Genomic DNA, 20866 nt, shown 5'->3' on the forward strand with positions numbered 1-20866 from the left:
CAGGTTGAAGACCACTGCGGGTGGAGAGTTCACTCGAGTATAAGCCGAGGGGGGTGTTTTCAGCACGACAAATCGTGCTGAAAAACTCGGCTTATACTAGAGTATATACGGTAAGCGAAAAATGCCAATTCTGCCGCATGGTATTTTTTCGGGTCAAAAAACGATGCAGCCAGATGTTAGCTGTAAATCAATTCGAATTCACAAAATTATTTTTCCACTTGGCATTCTTTTTAATCCTTTTGGTGTTTTTTTTCACTCTTTTTTGGAGTTTTTCAGCTTCTTGGTTGTTTTGTAAAATCACAGCATGTTGAGCCACTGCATTTTTTTCCCCTGAAATCGTGGAGTTTTTCTCCCATAGAAGTCTATGGAAGTAAAAAAAAAAACGCCATGAAAAACGCCATGTGGGTTTTAACTTTGGCGTTTTTTCAGACGGTTTTTATTCTTTTTTGGATTTAAGCGATCCAAAAAAGTGATGTAGATACCTTTTTTTAATAAAATTTCGTAGGGTACCATTAAAAAAAATTTAAATAAAAAAAAAAAAAAAAAAAAAAAAAAATCGCACACTTCGCACGCTATTATGGAAACGACACCCCTCAAGGAACGTAACATGGGGTACGGTGAGCCTTAACACCCCACAGGTGTTTGACAACTTTTTGTTAAAGTCGGATGTGTAAATGAAAAAATATATTTTTCCACTAAAATGCTGGTTTTTCGCCAAATTTTACTTTTTTACAAAGGGTAATAGGAGAAACTGCCCCCCAAAATTTGAAACTCCATTTGAGTATGGAAATACCCAATGTGTGGATGTCAAGTGCACTGCGAGCGAACTACAACGCTCAGATGAGAAGGAGCGCCATTGAGCTTTTAGAGAGATAATTTGTTTGGAATGGAAGTCGGGGGCAGTGTGCATTTACAAAGCCCCCCGTGGTGCCAGAACAGTGGACCCCCCCACATGTGACCCCATTTTGGAAACTACACCCCTCACGGAATGTAATAAGGGGTACAGTGAGCATTTACACCCTACTGGCATTTGACAGATCTTTGGAACAGTGGGCTGTGCAAACAAAAAAAATTACATTTTTCATTTTCACGGACCACTGTTCCAAAAATCTGTCAGACACTTGTGGGGCGTAAATGCTCACTGTACCCCTTATTACATTCCGTGAGGGGTGTAGTTTCCAAAATGGGATCACATGTGGGTATTAATTTTTTTGGGTTTATGTCAGAACTGCTGTAAAATCAGCCACCCCTGTGCAAATCACCAATTTAGGCCTCAAATGTACATAGTGCACTCTCACTCTTGAGCCTTGATATGCGCCCGCAGAGTATTTTACGCCCACATATGGGGTATTTCCGTACTCAGGAGAAATTGCGTTACAAATTTTGGGGGTCTTTTTTTCCTTTTACCTCTTGTGAAAATAAAAAGGGCAACACCAGCATGTTAGTGTAAAAATTTTTTTTTTTTACACTAACAGGCTGGTGTAGACCCCAACTTTTCCTTTTCATAAGAACAAGCCCCCCAAAATTTGTAGTGTAATTTCTCCCGAGTACGGAAATACCCCATATGTGGCCCTAAACTGTTTCCTTGAAATACGACAGGGCTCCGAAGTGAGAGAGCACCATGCGCATTTGAGGACTAAATTAGGGCTTGCATAGGGGTGGACATAGGGGTATTCTACGCCAGTGATTCCCAAACAGGGTGCCTCCAGCTGTTGCTAAACTCCCAGCATGCCTGGACAGTCAGTGGCTGTCCGGAAATGCTGGGAGTTGTTGTTTTGCAACAGCTGGAGGCTCCGTTTTGGAAACACTGCCGTACAATAAGTTTTTCATTTTTATTGGGGGGGGGGGGGGGGGGGGAACAGTGTAAGGGGGTGTTTATGTAGTGTTTTACTCTTTATTAGGTTAGTGTAGTGAAGTGTTTTTAGGGTACATTCACACTGGCGGGTTACGGTGAGTTTCCCGCTAGGAATTTGCGCTGCAGTGAAAAATTTGCCGCAGCTCATACTTGAAGCAGCAAACTTGCTGTAAACCCGCCGGTGTGTATGTACCCTGTACGTTCTCATGGGGAGGGGGGAACCTCCAGCTGTTTCAAAACTACAACTCCCAGCATGCACGGTCTGTCAGTACATGCTGGGAGTTGTAGTTTTGCAACAGCTGGAGGCACACTGGTTGGAAAACCTTCAGTTAGGTTCTGTTACCTAACTCAGTATTTTCCAACTAGTGTGCCTCCAGCTGTTGCAAAAATACAATTTCCAGCATGTACTGATCACAGAAGGGCATGCTGGAAGATGTAGTTATGCAACAGCTGGAGGTACGCAACTACAACTCCCAGCATGCCGAGACAGCTGTTTTCTGTGTGGGCATGCTGGAATTTGTAGTTTTGCAACATCTGGAGTGCTACAATTTAGAGTGATCTCCAAACTGTGGACCTCCAGATGTTGCAAAACTACAACTCCCAGCATGCCCAGACAGCAAACAGCTGTGTGGGCATGCTAGGAGTTGTAGTTTTGCAAGATCTAGAGGGCAGTATAGAGATCACTGTGCAGTGGTCTCTAAACTGCAGACCTCCAGCTGTTGCAAAACTACAAATTCCAGCATGCCCACACAGCAAACAGCTGTCTGGGCATGCTGGGAGTTGTAGTTTTGCAACATCTGGAGGGCTACAGTCTAGAGACCACTATAGTGGTCTCAGACTGTAGCCCTCTAGATGTTGCTAGGCAACTACTCACCGCTGCCTCCGGAGGGGTAAGTGGACTTCGGCGCCGCTCCTCTTCGTTTTCCCCGTTCTGCCCCGCCTATTGTGGGAGGGCAGGACGGGGAAAACGAAAGTAAACCCCTCCGCCCCTTATCTGCTATTGGTGGTCGCGTCTAGACCACCAATAGCAGGGATAGGAGGGGTGACCCCCATGCTACCTCCCTCCTATCGCTTTAGGGGGATCGTGGGTGTCTTAGACACCCGCGATCCCCCTTCTATTCCGGGTCACCATAGACCCGTAATGACCCGGAATCGGCGCAAATCGCAAGTGTGAATTCACTTGCGATTTGCGCCGATCGCCGACATGGGGGGGGGGATCTAATGACCCCCCTGGGCATTTGCACGGGGTACCTGCTGATAGATATCAGCAGTCACCCAGGCCCGGTCCCCGCCTGGCGCGCGGCGGGGACCGAAATTCCCACGGGCGTATGCATACGCCCTTCGTCCCCAACAGGTTAAAGACTTGACAGCAGAGAAAAGACTGAACAGCTTTTGGGCAAATGTGACTGCTTGTGAAATCTGAACACTTAAAATTAAAAGATGTTTCTAATAGCTTTTAAATTATTTTTTTTAAGAACATGGGGTCATAAATGTTGGTGTTCTTAAACAAGTAGTCTACTGCAGACTGTGCCTGGGAAAAAAAAAAAAAAGAAAAGAAACTTTCACTCACCTTCAAGAGTTCCACCGAAGCGCTGCTACAGCTGATCGGCCCTCTGGTCAGTGATAGGCTGAGCGCCGTGTGAGGATCCGTGCACACAGAAGAAGAAGGATGACGACCAGACCGGAGAACCGATCAGGTGAAGTGGCGCTCCAGGGGAATGCAGAAAGGTGAGTGAAAGTTTGTTTGTTTTTTCAGCCCAGGCACAACGGAGTGGGAATAGTCTGTAGTAGACTACTGCTTTAATAAGAAATAGTAATTCTTCAGTATTACCTATGACCTGCCAGTATAACAATGTCTGCTTCAACAAAACAGTAGAAAATAGCTTCTGAATTGCTTACATATGCTCTAAACAATGTACAGTAACACAGGTCCTTACCTGGCTTTTTTCTACCTTTGTCATGACCTAGTTGACCTAGATCATTGCACCCACATGTGTAGACGGTCCCATCATTCAGTACAAAAACACTATGTCGGCTTCCACACCCAACATCCTGGACAAATTTGTTGGAGAAGAAGTCACATCTTCGGGGCTCTAAAACTATTTCTTCATCAATTCCACCTAGTCCCAGCTGTCCAAAGGAAGCATTTCCCCAGCACAACATGTTTGGTGGGATTCAGCGATATTCCAGGACTGCAGAATGGTGAGTTTCTTTTACAGCTAGGACATTGGGGTGCTTTAAAAACTGAATAAGGTAAAATATAAAAAATTAAATTATACAGTACACAGTTCAAGACAAAAGTAATTTAAATGTCTTACTGCAATGTCAGCCAGCTTCCAAGAAGTACAGTGCTCTGGGAAATGTTACTTGCATGACAACTCTTTTAGTCAGTGCTACATCCACTAAACGTTTTTAGAACATGATAAAATATGTGCTGGCACAAAGTGTCTAAATGCAGACCTGTATCACCATAGGCCCACATGGCCATATAAAGTATCTATTATGTGGAGCCCATACAATGAGCTAATACTATAACCTTGTAAACCTCCAATTATTGTCCAAAATAAAATTGTTGCGGAATGCTATTGAGTTGTAGCATTGCCTACCAGTATCTACAGTTATTGTTTAATAGGAGTATTCATAAAGAAAATAAACTTACAGTTAAAACCAGAAGTTTACATATACTAGATAAAAAGACACATATGCCTGTTTTTCTCTCTGACATAAAATCAGTATAAACATTACCCATTTTAGGTCAATTAGGATTACCAAAATTATTTATATTTGCCAAATGTCAGAATAATGAGAGAGAAAGAGAGAGAAAGAGAGAGAAAGAGAGAGAAAGAGAGAGAAAGAGAGAGAGAGAGAGAGAGAGAGAGAGAGAGAGAGAGAGAGAGAGAGAGAGAGAGAGAGAGAGAGAGAGAGAGAGAGAGAGAGAGAGAGAGAGAATTTTATAAGGCATTATTACTTTCTGCAAAGTCAAAAAGTTTACATACACTAGGATTACTATGCCTTTAAACAATTTGGGACAGCTTCTGATAGGTTTATTGGCAACAGCTATTGGCAACCCTGAAGTGTTGTGTACCCACATACACAACAATGGTAACCGCTAGGGATCGACCGATTATCGGTATGGCCGATATTATCGGCCGATAATCACGATTTTGGGCATTATCGGTATCGGCAATTATCTTGCCGATAAGCCGATAATGCCCCGCACCGCCACCCCCCTCGACCCGCCGCACCGCACCCCCGACCCACCGCACCGCGTCGCACCCCCCACCGTGATGCTAGGCGGTATACCGGTATGGATTTTTTCCCATACCGCTATACCGGTCGGGCCCCTCCCCCACCCTCCGAGTCAATAAAAAAATTAAACTTACCCGTAATGGGGGTGGTCCAGGCCATCCTTCCTTCATGTAGTGTCCAGGGGCATTCCGGGTGGAGGGTGGTCCGGTCCGGGCTGTCCTTCTCCCACGGTCTTCTTCTCCACTCCGGGCAGGCTCCGGCCTAGTACGCTGCATAGACGCCGCTACACCGTGACGTCAGGTGCGTCGCTGCGCACGGGCGTCACTGCGCAGTGGCGTCTATGCAGCGTACTAGGCCGGAGCCTGCCCGGAGTGGAGAAGATGACTGCCGGAGAAGGACAGCCTGGACCGGTTCACCCTCCACCCGGAATGCCGCCGGACACTACATGAACGATGGATGGATGGCCCGGAGCACCCTGGCAGGTAGGGGAGAGAAGCGGGTGGTGGCGGCGGCGGTCTATGGCCCCGCAAAAGCCACTGCAGATCATTGATTTAAAGCGCCCGCTTTAAATCAATGATCTGCAGCGGTGTCGCAGGGGGTTAAATAGCCGATAACTTATACCGGAATATCGGTATAAGTTATCGGCTATCGGCCCTAACCTGCACCGATTATCGGTATCGGCCCTAAAAAAACTATATCGGTCGATCCCTAGTAACCGCATGAGGATATAATAGAGATGTCCGCTGCCCTCCAGCTCAGGTGCAAGTGTAAATAGGATGGGCTTCAGTAAGAACTCCGGCTCAAAACGGCGCAGTTCCTGCACCATGTTGAGCCGGGGTTCCTACTGAAGCCCATCCTATCTACACTGGACAGTTGCTGACATGAACAGAGGTGTCAGGAGAGAAAACTGTGGTCAGGCAGAAAGGAAATTCAAAAAGAAAAGAACTTCCTGTGGATCATAAGTAGCTGATAAGTACTGGAAGGATTAAGATTTTTTTTAATAGAAGTAATTTACAAATCTGTCACTTTCTGGCACCAGTTACAGAGGAGTACCCCTTTAATGCACACCAGAAACACACTGCTTCTGTGTGTAACATCATGGGAAAGTCTAAAGAAATCAGTCAAGATATCAGGAAGAGAATTGTGGACTTGCACAAGTCTCTATCATCCTTGGGTGCAATTTCCAGATACTTGCAGGTGCCCCATTATGTGTACAAACAATTATACGCAAGTACAAACAAGATGGGAATGTCCAGCCATCATATCGCTCAGGAAGGAGACGGATTTTGTGTCTAAGAGATAAACGTGCTTTAGTTCGACATATGCATATCAACCCAAGAACAAAAGCAAAAGACCTTGTAAAGATGCTTGTGGAAGTCGATAAGATTGTGTCATTATACACAGTGAAACAAGTACTGTATCAACATGGGCTGAAAGGCCACTCTGCCAGGAAGAAGCCATTACTCCAAAAGAAACATACAATGCTCAAAAAAATAAAGGGAACACTAAGAGAACACATCCTAGATGTGAATGAATGAACTGATCGTATGAAATTCTTTCGTCTTTACATAGATGAATGTGCTGACAACAAAATCACACAAAAAGTATCAATGGAAATCAAATTTATCAACTTGAGTAGAGACGTTTAAGGGGGGATATGATAAACGTATATAAGTATATAAATGGCCCATACAAAAAATATGGAGAAAAACTGTTCCAGGTTAAACCCTCCCAAAGGACGAGGGGGCACTCCCTCCGTCTGGAGAAGAAAAGGTTTAGTCTAAAGGGGCGACACGCCTTCTTTACCGTGAGGACTGTGAATTTATGGAACGGTCTACCTCAGGAACTGGTCACAGCAGGAACAATTAACAGCTTTAAATCAGGGTTAGATACATTCCTGGAACAAAATAACATTAATGCTTATGCAGAATTATAAAACTACATCCCTTTCCCTTATCCCCTTACACCCTTCACTTCAATTCCCTGGTTGGACTTGATGGACGTATGTCTTTTTTCAACCATACTAACTATGTAACTATGTAACCCATGGAGGTCTGGATATGGAGTCACATTCAAAATCAAAGAGGAAAACCACACTACAGGCTGATCCAACTTTGATGTAATGTCCTTAAAACAAGTCAAAATGAGGATCAGTAGCATGTGTGGCCTCCACGTGCCCGTATGACCTCCCTACAGCTCCTGGGCATGATCCTGAAGAGGTGGCGGATGGTCACTTGAGGGATGTCCTCCCAGATCTAGACTAATGCATCCGCTAACTCCTGGACAGTCTGTGGTGCAATGTGGCATTGGTGGATGGAGAGAGACATGATGTCCCAGATGTGCTCAATTGGATTCAGGTCTGGGGAACGGGCAGGCCAGTCCATAGCATCAATGCCTTCCTCTTGCAGGAACTGCTGACACACTCCAGCCACATGAGGTCTAGCATTGTCTTGCATTAGGAGGAACCCAGAGCCAAACGCACCAGCATATGGTCTCACAAGGGGTAGGAGGATCTCATCTCGGTACCTAATGGCAGTCAGGCTACACCTCTGGCAAGCACATGGAGGGCTGTGTGGCCCCCCCAAAGAAATGCCACCCCACACCATTAATGACCCACTGCCAAATCGGTCATGCTGGAGGATGTTGAAGGCAGCAGAACGTTCTCCTCGGCTTCTCCAGACTCTGTGACGTTTGTCACATTTGCTCAGTGTGAACCTGTTTTAATCTGTGAAGAGCACAGGGCGCCCGTGGCGAATTTGCCAATCTTGGTGTTCTCATGGCAAATGCCAAACGTCCTGCACGGTGTTAGGCTGTAAGCACAACCCCCACCTGTGGACGTCGGGCCCTCATACCACCCTCATGGAGTCTGTTTCTGACCATTTGAGTGGACACGTGCACATTTGTGGCCTGCTGGGGGTCATTTTGAAGGGCTCTGGCAGTGTTCCTCCTGCTCCTCCTTGCAGAAAGGTGGAGGTAACGGTCCTGCTGCTGGATTGTTGCCCTCCTACGGCCTCCTCCATGTCTCCTGATGTACTGGCCTGTCTCCTGGTAGCGCCTCCATGCTCTGGACACTACGCTGACAGACACAGCAAACCTTATTGCCCCAGCTCGCATTGATGTGCCATCCTGGATGAGCTGCACTACCTGAGCCACTTGTGTGGGTTGAAGAATCCGTCTCATGCTACCACTAGAGTGAAAGCACCGCCAGCATTCAAAAGTGACCAAAACATCAGCCAGGAAGCATAGGAACTTAGAAGTGGTCTGTGGTCACCACCTGTAGAACCACTCCTTTTCTGGGGGTGTCTTGCTAATTGCCTATAATTTCCATTTGTTGTCTGTTCCATTTGCACAACAGCATGTGAAATTGATTGTCAGTGTTGCTTTCTGAGTGGACAGTGGGATTTCACAGAAGTGTGACTTGGAGTTACATTGTGTTGTTTAAGTGTTCCCTTTATTTTTTTGAGCAGTGAATAAGCCAGATTAATGTTTGCAAATGCACACAGGAACATTTTTGGAGACATGTCCTGTGGTCTGACAAAACTAAAAAGTAAACAGTTTGGAAGCCTAAGAACACAATCCCAACTGTGAAACACGGGGGTGGCAGCATCATGTTGTGGGGTTGTTTTGCTGCAGGAGGGACTGGTGCACTTCACAAAATAGATAGCATCATGAGAAAAGATTATGTGGCAATCATGAAGCAACATCTCAAGACATCAGCCAGGAAGTAAAATTTACCATACTTGTGCAAGCCACATGATAACTCTCCACACAGTTTTATTTGTACACTTAAACTGCACATCACAGTGAAAGTGGACACAGGAATTTTGTTCTATTGCTTTGAGGCTCGGATTACATTGAGGTTTTTTGTCCACCAGCAAAAACGCCAGAAAAACGGTCACAGCTTTTTCCTGCGTTTTGTCAGTTTTTCTTGCGTTTTTTGCTGGTGTGTGGAAATTTTTGTACCCTGTGGCAATCTTTTCACTGCCTTTAGGGTACCACTCCATGGGTTGGATGCAGAGCGCCCGGTCCACATAGTGTACCCATGTATACTATACAGGAGCCCAGCAAGGAAAGGGCGCTGCTGCTGAACAGTTCTGGGTTAAGTCTCTGCCTACTGTATCCTGTATATACAGGATAGTGCACAGACGTCAACAATTGAGGGCTCCCTGTTTAGGAACACCCCAGGTGAGAGAGCCAAAAATCCAGGTGGATTGTGACGATGACCAGCATTCTTTAAATGTCAATAAAAGGGTTAACGAGGGCTGTGGGGGAGTGTTTTTTTTTTTATGATTTTTTTCTTCAACGTGTTGTGTTTTTTTTATAAATTGAATTTTAAGTCTTAGTAGTGGAAGCAGTCTTGTAGACAGAATCCATTACTAAGCCGGGGTTTAGCGTGAGGCCCAAACTCAGTTAGTGCTAATCCCCAATTATTACCCACCGCCACAGGGGTGCAGGGAAGAGCAAGTACCAACAGGCCCGGAGCATCAAAAATGGCGCTCCTGGGCCTAGGCAGTAACAGGCTGGCGTTATTTAGGCTGGGGAGCAACAATGGTCCTCGCCCACGCTTGTAACATCAGGTTGTTGCTGCTTGGTATATGGCTGATACTGAAAATAAGAGGAACCACACAAGTTTATATATTATATATATATATATATATATATATATATATATATATATATATATAAATGTTTTAAACGCATGGGGTTCCCCCTATTTTCAGCATCAGCCAGATATCAACCAAGCAGCAACAGCCTGACGTTACCAGGGTGGGCAAGGACCACTGTTACTGGCCCTCTTCAGCCTAAATAACACCAGCCTGTTACCGCCTAGGACCAGGAGCGCAATTTTTGGATGCTCTGGGCCTGTTTGTACTGGCTCTTCCCGGCACCCCTGTGGCAGTGGGTACCGGAATAATAATAATTGGGGGTTTGTGCTAGCTAATTTTGGGGCTAACGCTGTCATAATTCATAATCCCCGCCGCTGGGAGACGGGCGCTCTGATTGATGAATAGCTATTCACCAATTATTCCGTACGGTGAACAGCGTAAACGTAAAAAAATTTAAAAGGTCCAAAATTGCTCACATTTTATTCCCCCCAAAAAATATTTAAAAAAATGTATAAAAAAGTAAAACCTAAGCAAAAGTGGAACCGAAAGAAAATGACAGATCATGGCGCAAAAAATGAGCCCTCATACCGCCCCATATACGGAAAAATTAGAAACTTATAGGTGGTCAAAATAGGGCAATTTCAAACACTAATTTTGTTAAAATAGTTTGAGATTTTTTTTAAGCGGTACAATTATAGAAAAGCATATAACATGGGTATCATTTTAATCGTATTGACCCACAGAAGAAAACAGGTCATTTTTACCATAAAGTGTACACCGTGAAAACAAAACCTTCCAAAATTTGCTAAATAGCGGTTTTCTTTTCAATTTCCCCACATAAATAATATTTTTTGGTTGCGCCGTACATTTTATGGTAAAATAAGTGATGTAATTACAAAAGTAAAATTGGTGACGCAAAAAACAAGCCCTCATATGGGTCTGTGGATGGAAATATAAGAGAGTTATGACTTTTAGAAGGCGAGGAGGAAAGAAACATCTCACATCTCCTCCCTCAGTATACTGTCTGCTCACATCTCCCCTAGCATTAGCAAAACTACAACTCTCAGCTTGTCCTCACTGACAGTAGCGGGACACAAGCTGACAGTGAGAGGATTTTTCCTCCAGCTGTGAGCCCTGTGCTCAGCTGTCAATCAAGGAAGTGTGTCCATGATGTAGGTCCTTAACCTCTTAAGGACCCAGGACGTACGGGGACGTCCCCGCACCCTGGGCCTTAAGGACCCAGGACGTCCCCGTACGTCCTGGCGTTTTCCGGTCTCTGCCGCGCGCCGGGCAGAGATCGGAACTGGATGCCTGCTGAAATCCTTCAGCAGGCATCCAGGGCAAACGCCGAGGGGGGCCATGTAGGCCCCCCATGTCGGCGATCGCCGCAAATCGCAAGGGAAATCGCCCTTGCGATCTGCGGCGATACCGGGCTGATCGGGTCTCTGGGACCCGACCGCCCGGTAATTTCGCATGATCCCGGCTGTCACAGACAGCCAGGACCATGCGGAAGTATCGGAGCGAGGTGGCAAGCCTGGCACCTCCTCCGATCCCCTGCGATCCGTCGGTTAGTGAACCGACCAATCGCAGGAGGGGGGGCGGTTACTTCCTCCCGTCCTGCCCGGCCCCTGAAAGTCCGGAGAGGACGGGAGGAAGACCGGAGGACGCGGCGGGGGACGGGGGAGTGCTGGGGCCCGGCCCCGGTACTTACCTCGTCCCTGAAGACCCGGATCCCGGCGGTGAAGATGGCGGCGACAGGTGAGTAAATCTTCAGCCGCGGTCGGGCCCTTTACAGCAATGCACGTCGCCGTAAAGCGACATGCATTGCTGTAATAGGACCCTGTAAACTACAACTCCCAGCATGCCCAGACAGCCCTTGGCGTCTGGGCATGCTGGGAGTTGCAGTTTTGCAACATCTGGAGGTCCACAGTTTGGAGACCACTGTGCCCTTCCAGATGTTGCAAAACTACACATCCTCAACATGCCCTTACTGTCCAGGCATGCTGGGAGTTGTAGTTCTGTAACATCTGGCCCTTCAGATGTTGCAGAACTACAACTCCCAGCATGCCTGGACAGTTTTGGCATACTGGGAGTTGTAGTTTTGCAACATCTGGAAGGGCACAGATTGGGAACCACTGTATTAGTGGTCTGCAAACTGTAGTCCTCCAGATGTTGCAAAACTACAACTCCAAGCATGCTGGGAGTTGTAGTTCGGCAACATCTGGCTCTAAAGATGTTGCCGAACTACTACTCCCAGCATGCCTGAGAATGTTTGGGAGTTGTGGTTTTGCAACAGCTGGAGGCACACTGGTTGGGAAACATTGTTTCCTAACTCAGTGTTTCCCAACCCGTGTGCCTCCAGCTGTTGCAAAACCACAACTCCCAAACATTCTCAGGCATGCTGGGAGTAGTAGATTTGCAACAGCTGGAGGTCTCCCCCCCGTGTCACATGGGCAGGGGGCTTACAGTGAGTATCGGGCTGCAAGTTTGCGATGCAGCAAATTTTGCGCGGCAGCTCAAACTCGCTGTAATCCCCCGCCCGTGTGACTGTACCCTAAAAACACTACACTACACTAACACAAAATAAAATAAAAAGTAAAAAACACTACATATACACATACCCCTACACAGCCCCCTCCCCTCCCCAATAAAAATGAAAAACGCCTGGTACGCCACTCTTTCCAAAATGGAGCCTCCAGCTGTTGCAAAACAACAACTCCCAGTATTGCCGGACAGCCGTTGACTGTCCAGGCATGCTGGGAGTTTTGCAACAGCTGGAGGCACCCTGTTTGGGAATCACTGGTGTAGAATACCCCTATGTCCACCCCTATGCAAATCCCTAATTCAGGCCTCAAATGCGCATGGCGCTCTCACTATGGAGCCCTGTCGTATTTCAGGGCAACAGTTTAGGGTCACATATGGGGTATCGCCGTACTCGGGAGAAATTGACTAACAAATCTTGGGGGTCTTTTTCTCCTTTCACCCCTTATGAAAAGGTGAAGTTGGGGTCTACACCAGCATGTTAGTGTAAAAAAAATAAACTTTTTACACTAACATGCTGGTGTTGCCCTATACTTTTCATTTTGACAAGAGGTAAAGGGGAAAAAAGCCCCCCAAAATTTGTAACACAATTTCTCCCTAGTACGGAGATACCCCATAAGTGGGCGTAAAGTGTTCTGGGGGCGCACAACAAGGCCCAGAAGGGAGAGTGCGCCATGTACATTTGAGGGGATTTGCACAGGGGTGGCTGATTGTTACAGCGGTTTTGACAAACGCAAAATAAAAAAAAAAACACATGTGACCCCATTTCGGAAACTACACCCCTCACGGAATGTAATGAGGGGTGCAGTGAGAATTTACCCCCCACAGGTGTCTGACGGATCTTTGGAAGAGTGGGCTGTGCAAATTAAAAATGTTGTACAGCCCACTGTTCCAAAGATATGACAGACACCAGTGGGGGGGTAAATGCTCACTTTACGCCTTCTTACGTTCCTCAAGGGGTCTAGTTTCCAAAATGGTATGCCATGTGGAGGTTATTTTGCTGTCCTGGCACCATAGGGGCTTCCTAAATGCGACATGCCCCCCGAGCAAAATTTGCTCTCAAAAAGCCAAATATGACTCCTTCTCTTCTGAGCATTGTAGTTCGCCCGTAGTGCACTTCAGGTCAACTTTTGGGGTACCTCCATACTCAGAAGAGATGTGGTTACAAATTTTGGGGGGTATTTTCTGCTATTAACCCTTGCAAAAATGTGAAATTTGGGGGGGAAACACACCTTTTAGTGATTTTTTTTATTTATTTTTTTACGTATGCAAAAGTCGTGAAACCCCTGTGGGGTATTAAGGCTCACTTTATTTCTTGTTACGTTCCCCGAGGGGTCTAGTTTCCAAAATGGTATGCCATGTGTTTTTTTTTTTGCTGTCCTGGCACCATAGGGGCTTCCTAAATGCGACATGCCCCCGAGCAAAATTTGCTCTCAAAAAGCCAAATATGACTCCTTCTCTTCTGAGCATTGCAGTTCACCCATAGTACACCTCAGGTCAACTTATGGGGTACCTTCATACTCAGAAGAGATGGGGTTACAATGTTTGGGGGGTATTTTCTGCTATTAACCCTTGCAAAAATGTGAAATTTGGGGGGAAACACACATTTTAGTGAAATTTTATTTTTATTTTTTTACATATGCAAAAGTCGTGAAACACCTGTGGGGTATTAAGGCTCACTTTATTCCTTGTTACGTACCTCAAGGGGTCTAGTTTCCAAAATGGTATGCCATGTGGGGGATTTTTGCTGTTCTGGCACCATAGGGGCTTCCTAAATGCAACATGCCCCCCAAAAACCATTTTAAAAAAACGTACTCTCCAAAATCCCCTTGTCGCTCCTTCGTTTCTGAGCCCTCTACTGCGCCCGCCGAACACTTTACATAGACATATGAGGTATGTGCTTACTCGAGAGAAATTGGGCTACAAATATAAGTATACATTTTCTCCTTTTTCCCCTTGTAAAAATTCAAAAATTGGGTCTACAAGAACATGCGAGTGTAAAAAATGGAGATTGTGAATTTTCTCCTTCACTTTGCTGTTATTCCTGTGAAACACCTAAAGGGTTAAAACGTGGACTGAATGTCATTTTCAATACTTTGGGGGGTGCAGTTTTTATAATGGGGTCATTTGTGGGGTATTTCTAAAATGAAGACCCTTCAAATCCACTTCAAACCTGAACTGGTCCATGAAAAATTGTGAGTTTGGAAATTTTGTGAAAAATTGGAAAATTGCTGCTGAACTTTGAAGCCCTCTGGTGTCTTCCAAAAGTAAAAACTCGTAAATTTTATGATGCAAACATAAAGTAGACATATTGTATATGTGAATAATAAAAAAAATTATTCGGAATATCCATTTTCCTTACAAGCAGAGAGCTTCAAAGTTAGAAAAATGCAAAATTTTCAAATTTTTCATAAAATTTGGGGATTTTTCACCAAGAAAGGATGCAAGTTACCACAAAATTTTACCACTAAGTTAAAGTAGAATATGTCACGAAAAAACAATCTCGGAATCAGAATGATAACTAAAAGCATTCCAGAGTTATTAATGTTTAAAGTGACAGTGGTCAGATGTGCAAAAAAAGGCCGGGTCCTGAGGTGTAAAATGGCTGGGTCCTTAAGGGGTTAAAGCGTACCTGCCAGATCTCCAAAAAAAGAAAAACCGTTCTATGTTGCTCAGCACTTCATCCTGATCATGTACATATCATTTTTATGAGTATACGCCCTTTATTTCTCTTAGAATTCCCTTTTATATGCTGCTCACAATAAAACAAGTTCAGAAAAAACAGGGGGGAGTGTCCCTCTTCTCCTCAGTGTGATAACCCCTCCCCCTCTCTGCTCTGAGTCACTGTTCTCAGAAGCAAGCCTGGCAGTCAGCCAAGTACAGAAGTCTCATCTGTAACCCTTTCCTCTCTGGTTTTATGCCACCCACACACACACACACACACACACACACACACACAGGAAGAGGGATTATGATGGGATTGTAGTTTTATATGATCCCTCCACAAACAGTCAATCTACAGCTGCTCTAAAACTACCACTCCTATCATGCCCTGTCAGACATACAGGCTGTCAGGACATGATAGAGGAGTTGTAGTTTTGTAGCAGCTGGAGATTGACTGTTTGTGGATGTATCACCTAAAACTACAACTCCTATCATGCCCTGACAGATATACATGCTGTCAGGACATGTTGGGTACAGTAAACTCTCTAAAACTATAACTCCTAACATGTTCGGACAGCCTGTATATCTGTCAGGGCATGATAGGAGTTGTAGTTTCAGAGAGTGACAGGTTATGGAGAACACCGTTTCCCTGACAGGGTGCCTCCAGCTGTTGCAAAACTACAAATCCCAGCAACCGTGTTCTCCATAACCTGTCACTCTGAATCTCTGGGCTGCATCTTCATCCAGCAACACCGCTGGGGGACATCGAGACCGCCGGGTGACCGCGACACCAGGTAGGAGCTGCAACACCAGGGGGGGGGGGGGGGAGCAGAAACACCGGGGGGGGGGGGGGGGACCCAAAAGCACGGTGGGAGCGAAACACCGGGGGGACACCGCAACACCAGAGGGGAGCCGCCATACTGCCGGTAGAGCCGCAATACCAGGGGGGGGACTCGAAGCACCAGGGGGAATGCAAAACCAGGGGGGAGCAGCCCACACAAAGGGGGAGCCGCCCACTCCCTCTGTGGGCCCCTAGTAGAGGACTCCCCCTTTCTTGCACAAATGCATATAGGAAAAAATATGCTCTTACCAACTTTCCTGGTTTCCGATGCCCGCTTCTCAGGATGCTGCTGATGTATGTGCGCGCTCTCGGATCCTGGCGGCCACGCGCTCACACAGGCAGTGAGAGGGTCTGGAGCGAGCACAGGAGGGCGGGACCTGCTGGCAATCAAGGAAAAGGTCCCTGACGTAGGTGCCGAGCGGGACGTTTCTGACTGGTATGTGTCCCAGAAGGCAGGAGGAACCCCCTAGTGGCCAGTTTTTTGACTGGCTTTTTCTATATGAAATCCTAAAAATTTTCTGATGAAAGCAATTGCAAAACATATTGTTTTGCAATGCTTTATAACATATCAAAAGTTTTTATATCTGACAGTGCCCATTTAAAGGGTTAAAGCGTTACTGTCATTAGAAACAACTTTTTTCCCCATTTAATACTTCATTAAAAAAATGTATTGCTAAAGACATGAAATAAATGTTGAAAAACATGGCCACTAGGGGTCGCTGTATCTTTCATTTTGAAAACGAACCCTAGTATTTAGGGCTCTTTGGTCCTGACAAAGAAAAAAGGGACCAACATTCTGAAGGAAGGGGGAGTGGGGGAGAAGTTCTCTCTCTCTCCTCTCTGCTGGCTAGGGAGTACAGTACAGTACAGCCTCAGTACAGTCTATAATCCAGCTTTCAACTGTGTGAGAACACCTGTGAGATCCAGACAGGCTTGCAGCCTCTTCAGTTGAGAAGCATTTACATGCACAGTAGTTTCACATGGTTGCATTAGAGTTATGTAGAGCATGCATGGCTGCATTAGAGTTATGTAGAGCATGCCTTTAGGCAATATTCTTTGCAAATGTTTATGTTTGTGCAGACCTCATGACAAGGGAGAGGGGAGGGGGGAGTAGAGGAGCTCATCATACTTCAGGGGAAATACCCCCAGCCTCTGAGAGGAATTCAGAAGACTGATAACAGTAATACATAGTTCAAACGGTATTTTACATATTACCACATGCAAAATATTATGTATACAGGTCTTAGGGGACATACACTGATTTAAGCATTTTTTTCTTTTCTTACTAATGACAGTAACGTTTTAAAGGGCAATGCTACCAAATAATAATGAAATGTATGTAAACTTTTGACTTTGCAGAAAGTAATAAAGATGCCTTAAAATTGTCTCTCATTATTAATCCTAACTGACCTAAAACGGGTAAAGGTTAATTCTGACTTCATGTCAGACAGTGAGTGTCTTTTTATATATAGTGTATGCAAACTTCTGGTTTCAAATGTACATAGAGACTGCTGTATAAGCTCCATGAACTGGTGTGTGCATAGACTCGGCATTAGTGCTTTTAACTAGGGATTGACCGATACCGATACCGTGGAGGTTAGGGCCGATAGCCGATAATTTATACCGGAATATCGGTATAAGTTAACGGCTATTTATCCCCCCTGTGACACCGCTGCAGATCATTGATTTAAAGCGGGCGCTTTAAATCAATGAACTGCAGCAGCTTTTGCGGTGCCAGAGACCACCACCGCCGCCACACGCTTCTCTCCCCCTACCTGTCCTGGGGTCCTGAGTCCTATCACCGCCACTGCTCCCCCCCGCACCGGCCAGAGACCGCCGCCGGTGCATTATCGGATTACGTCCAAAATCGTGAATATCGGCCAAACCGATAATAGGTCGATCCCTACTTTTAACCCCTTAAGGACCACAGGTTTTTCCACTTTCGTTTTTTCCTCCTCACCTTTTAAAAATCATAACCCTTTCAAATTTGCACCTAAAAATCCATATGATGGCTTATTATTTGCGCCACCAATTCTACTTTGCAGTGACATCAGTCATTTTACCCAAAAATCTACGACGAAAGGGAAAAAAAATTATAATTGAGCAACGAAATTTAAGAAAAGAAAAAAAACACCATTTTGTAACTTTTGGGGGCTTCCGTTTCTACGCAGTACATTTTTCGATAAAATGACTTCTGTAAAAAATCATAACTGAATGCAGAAAAATGTATACGTTTAAAATTGTCATCTTCTGACCCCTATAACTTTTTATTTTACCACGTATGGGACGGTATGAGGGCAAATTTTTTGCACCATGATCTGAAGTTTTTAGCGGTACCATTTTGTTTGTTTTATTAATTTTTTCATGATATAAAAAGTGACCAAAAATACATTATTTTGGACTTTGGAATTTTTTGGCGCGTACGAGATTGACCGTGCGGTTTAATCAATTATATATTTTTATAGTTCGGACATTTACGCACGCGGGGATACCACATATGTTTATATTTATTTTTATTTTTTTAAAAATTATGGGAAAAAGGGGGGTGATTTGGACTTTTATTAGGGAAAGGGTTAACCTCTTCATGACCCAGGCAGCTCCTTGAGCTAACCGGCATTAGTTTACTTTCACTTTAGACGCGGCATTCAACTTTGAACACTGCGTCTAAAGGGTTAATAGCGCGCGGCACCGCGATCACTGCCGCGCGCTATTAGCCACGGGTCCTGGCCGTTGCTAGGTGCCGGGCCGGGCCCGACCCGCTATGACGAGCGGCCACGCCGTGGCCCCACGTTATCGAATGGGAGCCGACCCATGACATACATGTATGCCATGGGTCGGGAAGGGGTTAAATCACACTTTTTTTTTTTTACACTTTTTTTTTTTTTGCAGTGTTATAGCTCCCATAGGCTATAACACTGCACACACTGATCTTATACACTGTTCACTGCAAAACCATAGCTTTGCATTGATCGGTGTTATCGGTGGTCGATTGCTCAAGCCTGCATCTCAGAACGGACGCGCCGGAGGAAGGTAAGAGGACCTCCGCTCACGTCTCAGCTGATCGGGACACCGCATTTTCACTGCACTGGTCCCGATCAGCCCCACTGAGCAGCCGGTAAGCTTTCACTTTTGTTTTAGACGCGGCGTTCAACATTGAACACCGCGTCTAAAGGGTTGATAGCGTCCGACACCGCGATTGCTGCCGTGTGCGATTAGCCCCGGGTCCCGGCTTCAGTTACATGCCGGGACCGACCCGATATGGCACAGGGTAAATATACGTCCTTGGACGTTAAGGGGTTAACAATAGTCCTAGCAAAGGGTGGCATACCAGCTGTCTTGTTTTAGTTGCTACCAATAGCCTAAAATAGGAGTGTTCAACTAGCAGACTGCGGCCACCAATAATCCAAACAACCTTCCCCCACCTGTGACTCAAGTTGTTGCAGAACTACAGCTCCCAAAATTATCTTCTGTCTGTGCACGATGGGAGTTGTAGTTTGCAGCAGCTGGAGAGTCACAGGAAATTATTTACTGGACAGTTTATGTGGGGGCACAGTGGCATCATTCATTGTTTTAAGGGACACAAAGGTACAATTATTCAATACAGAGCACAGTGTTAGTCAATATTATATTTGGGGGCATTGCATGTGGCAGCAATATACCAGGGGTACAGCGTGAGGAAGTATTATACCAGAGGCACAATGTGCGACATTAATATATTCAGGTGCACAGCAGTAATATATTCAGGGGTGCTGCGTGAGGCAGTTTGATATTCAGGGGGTACAGTGGGTGTCAAATATATTTTTAGAGGTACAGCGTGTGGCAGTACTATACCATGGGTACAATGTCAGGGATGTGGAATTCCTATCGCCCGACGCCCGGGACAAGCAGTTTCGGGCGCCGGGCAGGTGAATTTTTCCGGCCCTTAGCCCGGCTTCGGGCAAGCAGGGCCGGACCCGACAAGCGCTGCGGCGCTCTGCAGTCTGTATTGAGCGGGCTACCGACTCGTGCCCGCTCCATACTCTGCAGCCCACGGCTGTGGAAACTTGTGTCCTCTGAAGGCAGAGCAGGGGGAGGGGGAGATGAGAAGCTGTGTACGTCCTCACTCCCCCTGCTCTGCCTTCTTTCTGCAATGCAGACCTGCGGGGGGAGATGAGGGGAGCGAGGCTTCTTGCTCCCTGTGTAGACCTGTGTCCTCTGCCTTCGCTCCCTCAGCTCTCCGAACGTTTCTGAAGCTAGAGCTGGGGGGAGCGAAGTTTAACACCGCCAATAATAGCCAGAATGCAGTGCTCAGAGGGGTGTATGGAGCGGGCTCCGGACTCCTGCCCGCTCCATACTCTGCTGCCCCCGGCTGTTCTCAGTAGCCGGTGGCCGCTGTGAGGCGAGTTCGGAAATCTCACCTCACACCGCCGCTAAAAGCCAGCATGCGGCGATCGCCGCGGCTGGCTATTAACCCTTCAGATCGCCGCTGCCAAAGCTGACAGCGGTGTCTAAAGGGACATGTGAATGCTCTCCCTGGTGGGCTAGTGGGCTGGACCAGGCTCTATCAATGGATCGCAGAGCTCACAGATCAATGAGTTCAATAGAACTCTATTCATCTGTATGAGGAATCTAATGATTCCTCCTACAAGTCTAATAAAGTGTATAAAAAAAAAAAAAAAAGTTTTAATAAATGTTAAAAAAAATAAAAATAAAAATAAAAAACACACACACACTAACCCCTTCCATATTAAAAGTTCAAATGACCCCCTTTTGCTATATAAAAACATACAAACATAATAAAAATAAACATTTGGTATCGCTTCGTGCGTGATTGTACGACCTATTAAAATATAACATTATGTATCCCATACGGTAAATGTAAAAAAATAAAAAATAAATAAAAAAATTTAATTTTTATAATATCCCCAGAAAAAAAAGTTAAATAGCGATTAAAAAGTCAGATCAATACCAAAATGGTGCCAATACAAAAAACTATTTATGGCGCAAAAAATTAGCCCTCATACAGCCTGGTATGTGAAAAAAAATAGTTACAGGGGTCAAAAAATGGCAATTAAAAAAATTCAAAAAAGTTCTGAATTTTTTTTAAATTAGTAAAACATGACATAAATT

At 45.5% G+C, this 20866-nt stretch overlaps 1 protein-coding gene across 7 annotated transcripts in view; it reads right to left on the reverse strand.

Annotated features, from left to right (window-relative positions):
* Window positions 1–20866, reverse strand: part of HERC4 (HECT and RLD domain containing E3 ubiquitin protein ligase 4) — a 174591-nt gene that overhangs the window by 140414 nt on the left and 13311 nt on the right. For 5 of the 7 annotated variants that reach the window (XM_056530274.1, XM_056530278.1, XM_056530273.1 and 2 more), the window contains one exon: window positions 3793–4099. The exons of 1 other annotated variant lie outside the window; for it this stretch is intronic. In XM_056530274.1, the coding sequence (XP_056386249.1) occupies window positions 3793–4018 (226 nt within the window). In that variant the 5' untranslated portion in view covers window positions 4019–4099. Of the gene's footprint in view, window positions 1–3792; window positions 4100–14884; window positions 14982–20866 lie in introns of those variants that run through there. One more of the 7 variants, XM_056530277.1, reaches the window with a different exon arrangement.

This window comes from Hyla sarda, chromosome 7 (genome assembly GCF_029499605.1).
Source record: "Hyla sarda isolate aHylSar1 chromosome 7, aHylSar1.hap1, whole genome shotgun sequence".
NCBI classification, from domain to species: Eukaryota; Metazoa; Chordata; class Amphibia; order Anura; family Hylidae; genus Hyla; species Hyla sarda.